This window comes from Austrofundulus limnaeus, unplaced genomic scaffold, assembly GCF_001266775.1.
Source record: "Austrofundulus limnaeus strain Quisiro unplaced genomic scaffold, Austrofundulus_limnaeus-1.0 Scaffold67, whole genome shotgun sequence".
NCBI lineage: Eukaryota > Metazoa > Chordata > Actinopteri > Cyprinodontiformes > Rivulidae > Austrofundulus > Austrofundulus limnaeus.
The window spans coordinates 1,980,042-1,990,184 of NW_013952469.1; the positions used below are offsets into that span (position 1 = coordinate 1,980,042).

The following is a 10,143-nucleotide window of genomic DNA, read 5'->3' on the forward strand; positions in this document are numbered from 1 at the left end:
GCCTCGCACCGAGGACCTATCCACGTCATCATTTACCCAGAATGCTTTGTGTGTAAATAAAATGGTTCCGTCCGTGTTAAAATATATTTTTAAAGATTTATAAAACTAAACATCCTACAGTATTTTTAGTTTTTATTTTACAGTTAAAATAAATGTTTATCAAATAAAGTCTAATGTTACAACTGATCAGGGATCCCTTTAAGGATCTGCAGGAACCCTGAGATCACAGCGAGCCGTAATCTAACGGGTGGAGATCGGCACTTTGGCAGAGCAAAGTGAGAGGTCTCAGTGTGATGGGGCCGGCGAGGGGAGTGGGTGTGGTACCGAGGTGTCCCAGGACCCCCCCCCCCCCCCCCCCCCCCCCCCCCCCCCCCCCCCCCCGTCCTGACTGATCCTCGTTAATTTACAACGACCTTCAGCAGCTCTGTGGAGCTTCTGATGCAAAAACAAAGAAAAGCAGGATGAGGCTCTGCGATCAAAAGGCCTTTGTAGTGCGCTGCTCCACCCCACCCCCACCCAAACAGCCCCCGCCCAGCCCTTCTCTGTGGAACTGGTCGGAGCTTTCTATACCTCAGCTTTACTGCGTGCTCACTGGGGAGCTGCTATACAAAAATATCCAGGCGCAGTCTTCCAGCTCAGCGGGGAGGGAGCGGAGCAGAGCTGCAGCTACATATAGTCCTCGCTGACAGGCAGCCTGGAACGGCAAGGACTGCAGTCACAAATATATTAATCACCCGCAGACTTGAAGGATTCGGGGTTAGCTCGGGTGTTGGAGTCCGTGCGTCTTTGCAGTCTGTTCAAACCTGGTGGTTCTGAGCCACTCGGACAGGTCTGCAGCCACCAGGATCAGAGATGCATCACAGAGCATCACTGCAGATAACCTGATCAGATCTGTCTGGGATAACTTGGCTTGTTAGTTTAGTTTGTAGGTTTCTGCTGAGTCAGCACTTTGTGATTCTGTAGGGTTTCGACGTGTGACTTAGACCGTTCAAGATGTAGCTACCAGCACTTTTGTAAGTTTGATACTTTTTAAAACATGATTGCAATGGGTCACGACTATGATGCAAGTCGTCCTGATGCATCTCAGTCATCCAGGTAGAAAAAAAATCAAAAAGAAAAAATAAGTAGGTCCTCTGGATGGCTTCTTGTTTAGTGAAACGTTTCGTCTTGCGTCAAAGAGACTTCTTCAGTCTGATGAGTTTCAGGTGAACTCAGCCTTATAAGCACTGCCTCCACATGGGCAAACAGGTCAGTCACATGCAAAAGAGGGCCATCGACTAACAATAGGCTTGATTAGCTCTATTTAGTCATATGCAAAAGAGGGCCATCGACTAACAATAGGCTTGATTAGCTCTATTTAGTCACATGCATGTTAGCTGATGGTCCTCTTTTGCATGTGACTAACCTGTTTGTCCATGTGGAGGCAGTGCTTATAAAGCTGAGTTCACCTGAAACGCATCAGACTGAAGGAGTCTCTTGGAGGAGAGATGAAACGTTCCACTAAACAAGAACCCATCCAGAGGACCTACTGATTTTTTTATTTTGATATGACGCAAGTCGATATAAATCTGCTTCGACACGTTATAATTCAGCTGGAATCCTCGGCTGCTCTCCTCATCCACTCACATCGTGCACGCCTGTGAATCTGCTAAACAAACCTTCTCATCCCTCAAACATAGTTTCTGTTAGTTTTGTGCTCAACCAGCATTAAGTTTTAGTCAAACAGTGCTGCGATGTGTTTTCATCATTTACTGTTGTAGAATGTGGATCAAGAGTCTAAACATAAGTTAAGAGTTTTGCTCATTTTTTCAAATATCTTTAATAATTTAACCATGACTTGTCTTTTTTAACGTTTTTGATCTCACCATAGAACTTCATAAAATAACTAAATGCTTAAATGCACTAATGTTTCCAGCAATACAAACCTCATTAAAAGCAACATTTTTCATATTTCCTAAATCAGATTTTCTCAAACTTTTTGGGTCTGAGGACCCCTTACAGGGYTAAAAAACCTTCCAGGGACCCCCTCATAAACTTCAAACCGGTTTAAAAACGATTTACTGTCATTTTAACCACTAAATGACATGAGAATAATTACTGTTTATTTGGTTGAGTGAGTTTATTTTACTGGTGCATTGTTCCGCTTATGCCTTCCTGAAGCATTTTTAAACAAAAAAGAAAATTGACAGCTCATTATAATTTCCGAGGATCCCCATGTTACAGCTCTTGGACGCCTCGCAGTCCTGGGACCCCAGTTTGAGAACCTCTGTCCTAAATGCAYGTTCCCTAATTGTTCTTTATGTTATAAAGTGTAACTATCTGTATGGCCAGGCACCTCCAGGAGAGAAACTACATACAGTGTAGTGGTAGCACATATGACCCCTGCACGTACGTAATGCACCACTGCACCAAAACAGATTTATTGTTTTGGGTGGGGGTACTGAGGGGTATTGGTGGGTCCAATAGATAGCCCTTCATCAGAGCTAAAAAATAAATAAAAAATATATAAATAAAATAAAAAATCTGAAGCTCCTATGTTGAGTAGTTTTTGAGTTATAAGCATTTTTGTATYTCCAGACACCCCCTTTTRAGATGGAGCCCCCTCCTRAAATATGGGGTCTATRYWAAAACCGTTGGCTGGCMCAGTGTAGGTCGGACTCTTCTACATTCCTGCCAAATTTCATGTTGATCAGTGCAGCTGTTTCTGTGCTACTGTTGACCCAATAAATCATTAAAAAGAAAAAAACTACAAAAATATAACCCCCGCTTAGACGGTTGGGGGGGGGGGGGGGGGGGGGGGTCATAAAACAGACCTATGAAGAACATAAATATCGACGAGAGGGTTGGGGGGTGGAAAAAAATTCCCAAATCAAATTTTGTTGTAAAAAAACAAATGACAAGAGCAACAACATCCATGTGCGAAAGCAGACATAATGTTCTTATAACTGTTTTATTCTGACACTCAGAAAACAATCAGAGGTTACTTATGTCACATACTGACAACAAAAGCTTTCAAGAAGAAAGAAAAAAGGCTCATAATATATCTTTTACCTATGAAATTAACTCAGAAACAAAAGTACTTTACACCTTTCAGACAATATATTCTCATTATAGAAATTACAATGAATTCAAGAACAGGTTCAGCTGAATTGAAAACACACATATAACCCCACTTCATATAGGAATACATATAAAACAGTTACTCAGAGAATCGTGTTATAGTTTGTGTGTATATACATTTAAATGTATTTACAGGTGCTGCAACTTTTTTGCTTGGTTTTTCTTTTGTACAAATATTTTCGGTGTAATAATAAATTCACCTGCCAGCTTATCAGGGCTTAGTGAATACTTGTAAATATAAATGATGCATAAAGTTATCTTTTTTATTTTCATATGTAAACATATCTCAACACTACTACTAAGTGTAAACATATGGATCAAATAGAGGACTAGTTGCATATTAAGCTGGTTATGGAATACAACAAAAGCAAACAAACCTAAAATAAAAATAATCTTTCTACAATAAATTCACATTTGACTTACTTTAAGCATAATAAAAGGTATTAGATCTTTACAATACTGACTGCTAATCATGAATATATCTTTTTAACATTTAAGCCTTGATAAGCTGACATTGAAACAGTTAAACGCTAGCTTTAACTTGTTCTTGTAAACTGTTGACAAACCCGTGCAGACTGTTAGGAGCTACTCCTGATGACCAAACTCAAACCTGTCCCTGTAATAACAAAACTTTAGGACAGAAACCAAACTCTGTGACGTTAAAGTAAAAGTTAAAGTCAGATGTTTGTTGGGCTAACTTACATTCATAAACACATCTCCATTTTCTCTTAATTGCATTGCATATGCTAATGATTTTCAACGTTCAGTGTAATTACCAAAAGTGAATTAGTGTACGAGCACACTCTGATGATCGTAATGGATTAAAAAGTCCGTTTTAGCAGCAGGAACCACAAATCATTTAGAGAAACTATTATTAAAGCAGTAATCTATTTACAGAGGAAAACGCCGGCTTTAAGAGATGAGAATCTCTTAACTAATTGCATTTTTAATTTTTTTTAATTTTATTGTTTGTATAAAACAGCCTAATGTGGCCCTGTCTGGACAGAAGTTTTAAAWATGGATTTTAGTTCCTAAAAGTTATAATGTTTCCTGGATTTCTAATGTGATGTTCTTAATATTTGAGCACAAATGAATAAATAATGGAAGTTTCTGATAATAAAAGTGAAACTTTGGATTATCTGCTGAATGTTTGATAGACGTTTTAAATGACCTGTGTTCAGTTCTGAGAGAAAATCCACTATGGTGAGGAGTTATGTTCTTTCATTTCTTCTCGTCTGTAAAAGAACCTGGCAGGCTCTGTTAATTCACATTTTTTGAGAAATATTAATATGACTTAAAGTTAACAGAATCTATTAACATGAGCAGCTCAAATATAAGACGGCTGATGTGTTGTGTAAACGACTGTCTAAACTGCTTCACAGTCTGGTTTTCATACATGTGTTATTGTGTCAGAAGGCTGGTAACAGTGTTGGAAGTTTGAGTGAACAAACTAAAGGATCCTTGAACTTAAASCAAAGTTTCAGTCACGTTCCGCTGCATCGATTTATTTTTAAGAACGTTATAAAAGAGCTGCAAGTTAACTTCGTTCAGTTTTTTCTTCTCAGTGCAATCAACTCATCAGATTCAAAGCCATCTGAAAAAAGTCCAATGCAGCACTTTTCAAAATAAAATTCCTTTCAATGGGGACCTTCACTCGTTACGTCACATGCCATTCAAAAGATCGGACAGATGGAGAGTCAGAGTCAATACCGTAACAGGAAAAGACGTTTCTATAGCAAAAGTTCAGTTGACATGTTGTCTGGAGAGTCGAGGTCTTCGACAGACTTGGAAAGTGAGTGGAACTGTTAAAAATGTTGGTGTTTTTACCGATGTTTTCTAGCTTAGCTTGCAGCATCTATCGTGTGTGTCTGTGTCACTGCTTCTGCATTGTTTGAACAAATTTAATAGTGATGCTTAGAATTTGTGTAAGTATAATATTATCACTGTATGTGTGACTGACTGCAGTAGATCTCCGTATGAGACTAGCAGTAAAAGTAGAATGGGAGGCAGAGCTTTCAGTTATCAAGCTCCTCTCTTGTCGAACCAACTTCCAGTTTCTGTCCGTGAGGCTGACACTCTGTCTACTTTTAAGATTAGACTGAAGACTTTCCTTTTTCATAAATCCTATAGTTAGACTTAGGTTTCCTGAATTATTCTTCATTTCTGCTGCTATAGACTTAGACTGCTGGAGCACAAACTGAGCACATTTCCTCACTCTGCTGTTGTCTTTAGTCTCTCTTCTCTACATGTTTATTGTTATTATTTCTATCATTTTTTTCTTTATCTCTTCCAGAAGAAGGTGCACCTGGACCAGTTCTTCTGTGTTTGTGTCTCTTTCCTGTCCTCCAACCAGCRGGTCGAGGCAGATGGTCTCCTGTCCTGAGCCTGGTTCTAGTGGAGGTTTCTTCCTGATTAGCAGGGAGTTTTTCCTCTCCACCGTTTGCTCAGGATGGGAGACTGTGATGAAGTGATTCAACACAATCTGCTGGTTTCTTCTTTACATTGTTCTTTTTATGTACAGTGTCCTGAGACAACGTATGTTGTGACTTGGCGCTATATAAACTTGAACTTAGGCTACAGTAAAACCAATAGGGTTTACAGTATCTGTTTATTGACAAATTTCAGGGATAGAAGCTGGGTGGTTTAGTGTTGGTATTTTATGTTTTGTAAAATGTTTGGAACAGATGTTAAGTCCTTTGTTGCACTTTTTTCTGGTCAAATTCAGCTCGTTCCATCGCTTGAATCCAGCGGTTAGCTTAGCGTCTTAGCTTGGGAAAAGTGATCAAARATACTCGAGTTGGTGGTTGTATCCTGACTCACTGTTTTAAGAACAGTAACACAATGTTTTGTGGTCCTCCTGGTGGAGTTTGATGCTGTTTTCCTGAATTTATTTAAGTTTAAACACAGCCAGACTGGCACAAGACTTTGTACGTGCATCAGTGTCGAGTGGACAGAGGCACTCGTGTTCTAAAAACAGCTGAGTGAGGGTCCCCATTAAAAATGTTTGTTTTGATTTTGTTGCAGCAGTTTTTAGGTTAAAGATAAGTGAGTACTGCAGTTTTAATATTTCATTGTAGACATAATGCCCTTCTCCTCATACCGATCAAACCTCTTTTCTTTCCAACAAGTGTTTAGTTTCATTGCAGGTTTGAGTCCGATACGCCTTCTCTAATGCTCAAGTGGAGAAAAAAAAGGTAGTTAATCTTTGCTTTTACTGCTGCTGGTTTTTCTGAGGTCAGAGGTCATTGTGTTGATGTACTGATGTTATTACAGGGACTTGGAGTGAAGCCATCCAAAACCATTGGCTAACTGTGAACAGTGTGTTAGCACACTGCATTTCCTCCTCCTCCTCCTTTAAACAGTCAAACATTCTGATGCATATTTAAATATTTTTTATATATGTATGTTTGTACATAGCACATAGGCACACACATTCAGATAAAAAACAAACAAAATAAAATCTATTCATTCTAGTCTAGTCTTCCTAACAGTGATCAGTGACTGAACACCCGCTCGTTATCTCGGCTTCAGAACGAGAAACTCTTGTTTGCAAATGATTAAAAATAATTTTGGAAGTCTGTTTTGCTTCTTATAAAAACTCCAAACGTCGTGGAGCATACATACTAGCATAGAAAAGGAAGAACAAAGTCATTTTGAATTWTTTTTTTCTCGACTTAATTATCTTTTTTGATATACAACAATATTCTATCATTTAACATCTTGACTAAACATGACTAGCTGTATATGAGATTTTTCATAAATATGTTACATTTCAGAAAGTGTTGAAAAAAGTGCAACAAATATTTATTTTATTTTATTTTTTTTTAGATCACAAACACTTCTGTGAGTACATGTAAATTAAATATTGGTAATAGCTTTGAGTTTCCATAGCTGCACTAAGGTTTTTGACAGCTAACAGTAGCTACACAGAGATTTTCTTTTGAAACCCGACTCACGGAGCACAAATAGAAGCCGATGCAATGACTGGATGTTTACTAGGAGGCGAGCACTTCTGCTCTCTACACACACCTACGTTACGTCCTCAAACGCCTAGGTGCCTTTTTTTAAAACTATCATCCTGTACGTGTGTGTATAAAGTGTGTTGTACAGTATATGTCTATCTATATAATACAGTACAGTCTTATTTTATCATCCTCTCTTGGGGTCTCTCTCCACTTAAACAAAAAATCATACATCAGCTCCGGGCGGAGTGAGGTGTTGCAAAGAGGACAAACCTGCTGGTTGTTTTAGAAACAAAACTATCCTGCCTGCTGAGAAAAGTGAGTAGCTCTGTACTTTGTGAAGTTCAGTTAGTTTATCCTGAGGTAAAACATTTTGTGCGAAGCTTAAAGAAAAGAAACCAGTGACTCGTCGAGGCACAGCCCACCTCCGTGCTCTGTTACTGTGTGAGAGTTGGTGTGGGAAATATTTGGTGTACAGATCCTCTGCTACGGCGTGTTTGTGAGGAAACACGACCGAGTCTGCTGCAAATTCACCTCACATGTGACGGTTTTTTTGCTCGCTGTCGTTTTGGGGGAAATGCAGACAAACTCGCTGCAYCGCGTGCGCCACTGAAACGTTAAAAAAGACGAGCTGAATTTCGATTTCCTCAAACTGACTTAAAGTAGAAAAACATGCATCAAAGTTGTCCGTTTCAAAGCAGCTCATGTGTGGATGAACTYATCTAATTGCTCCACAGTATAATCCATTACACTCACGTTCTAATAAATCTTATTTACAGGCTACAGTTGCTACCGATTTGTCAAAGTTTTCTGCATTATTTAATAACACTCTCACATTCTGCTCTGAATACAATACGCTCCAACATGGAAACTAGATCTAGACGAGCCACACACTGCAAAAAAAATGTCTACCTAACCAAGTTTTAAAACCTTATATCCAGCCAAAAATATCTTTTTGATCTTGTTTTGAGACTGATTTACTAAACAAGGACTGAATGTTTGATTATTTGTCTTGTTAGTCTGAAAATTTGACTCAAATTAAGTCAAAAATATCTGCCGATGGAGTAAGAAAATTTTACTTGGTAAGATTCTTGAAATACTTGATTTGACTCAATTTGTTCTTACTTCAAGAATCTTACCAAGTAAAATTTTCTTACTCCATCGGCAGATATTTTAACTTAATTTGAGTCAAATTTTCAGACTAACAAGACAAATAATCTTACACATTCTGAAAACAAGATTATTATTCTTACACAATCAGTTCTTGTTTAGTAAATCAGTCTCAAAACAAGATAAAAAAGAAGTCTCTTGGAGGAGAGACGAAACGTTTCATTAGAGAAGAACCCGTCCAGAAGACCTACAGTATACAATATTTTCTTTTTGAAGATCAAAAGACTTTTTGGCTGATATAAGATTTTAAAACTTGGTTAGATGGACAGTTTTTGCAGTGCAGAACTTTATTCTAACAGTTGCAGCTTTTAGGACATATTTTTATTTTTTGTGTGTGTATAAAGTCTGATGGTGGAACTTTATCGATTGTTGGCCTCAGGTTCTGCTTATTGGGAGAACTTTTCAAACACAGCCAGAATGTCCTCTGTGGTTGTCGAAGAGCCTTATTAAGTGTAAGAAAAACTGATCTCTGTAGGATTATCGCTTTGGCTTGAAGAAAAGACATTTACTAAACAAGGTCAAGTAAAAGAACGGCAACCCTTSGAGCAGTTTTGGGCAGCTTAAAATGAACGCTTCATTTGACTCGTGCTCACTCCCGATCGCTCCGATAAATTATTCAAAATACCACTGAGCATGAGATGAGATGTGAATTTAAGCTGCCAATGGGAAAAGCAAATGCTCATCCGCAGTATTTACCTTTTGGCTGTGCTTATAGGATGGTTGTCCCTGAACACAACCCTACCAGTGATACATTTGCCCCCCCACACTGCTGCAGAGTAGTCACATATAAAAGAATTTGCAGGAGACTGGGCCACATGAGCATTGTGAGTTCTGAAACTGAAATCTGGCCTTTATGACCCTTAACTCTGCATGCTGTCATTCCACATTGTACAGCTTGTAAGGCTCCACTGCAAGTGCACAACAGTTGGACACTTTAATGTTAAAAAGGAAAAGACAGAGCAGTCAGAGCAGTGCTGTCTTTGAGCTAAGAATCACCGGGCTGTTTGTGGGAATTTCTACAGGTTTCATGATGGTTCAGCGTTGGAAAGTGAATTAAATCGGTGTCGACCCAATTCCTGTCGTTTGGCAGGTCTTTAACACAGAGATGTCCCAGTATATTCTTAGTCAGACGACAGCAGCTGCATACACACACCTCTGAGCATGCATCATGCGTGCTGCAGGAGGCTCACATTGGTTATGGTGACACAGCACCCATGTACAGCAGTCAAGAGAATGCACATGTGCATAAAAGTTCCCAAAAGAAAACCAGAAGCACAAAAATGAATACAAAACAAGAGCAGACCAATGATGACATCAAAGAGGTTGTTGTAGAAATATCTGCTTGAGAGGGTGTCAGGGGGAGGGGCTCAGCATGTGGACCTGGAAGCTTTTTGTTTGATTTAGCTCTCCACCAAGGACTGGGTGTTCACTTGTTTTGTTAGTCTTTTTTTAAATATCTTTTAAAGATAGATAGATATTTTGTTGTTTGGGGTAATGTCTCTCTGTCTTTTCTGGCTTTTTTCTTTCTTTTAGTAGGGAGTGAAGCGACTGTACCCTCCTCTGTATAGGCTAGCCTGCAACATCAAAGATGAAAAAGTACCAATCAGTATTCAGGTGACAGCTTTCGTTGGATTCTCTTTCTCTACAAATTTCCTTCCTTTAAAGTTATCGACTTTTCATGTTGGAGCAACGTTCTGTATATGGATGGTCYTGAGGCAGATTGATAGTTTGGTATATTTAAGCCAATAATTGTTTTTTGCTGAATTGATTGACTGAGTGTGTGTTAGGAACAGGGTCGGTGGAGTTGGGGCTAAGCTGGTGCCTTTTTTATTATTATTATTAATATAAAAACTAGCTTCAATATTTCTTCAGACTCCAATAATTATATATA

At 38.8% G+C, this 10,143-nt stretch overlaps 1 protein-coding gene and 1 long non-coding RNA gene across 6 annotated transcripts in view; one reads left to right on the top strand and one right to left on the bottom strand.

Annotated features, from left to right (window-relative positions):
- LOC106518888 (uncharacterized) overlaps positions 1 to 10,143 on the top strand; it is a 133,542-nt gene that overhangs the window by 112,828 nt on the left and 10,571 nt on the right. The gene's annotated exons all lie outside the window — the stretch shown is intronic.
- The window catches only part of rbfox3a (RNA binding fox-1 homolog 3a), a 274,551-nt gene continuing 273,569 nt past the window's right edge, over positions 9,162 to 10,143 (bottom strand). For all 4 annotated transcript variants that reach the window (XM_014010318.1, XM_014010319.1, XM_014010320.1 and 1 more), the window contains 1 exon segment: positions 9,162 to 9,826. In XM_014010318.1, coding sequence (XP_013865772.1) covers positions 9,782 to 9,826 — 45 coding nt within the window. In that variant the 3' untranslated portion in view covers positions 9,162 to 9,781.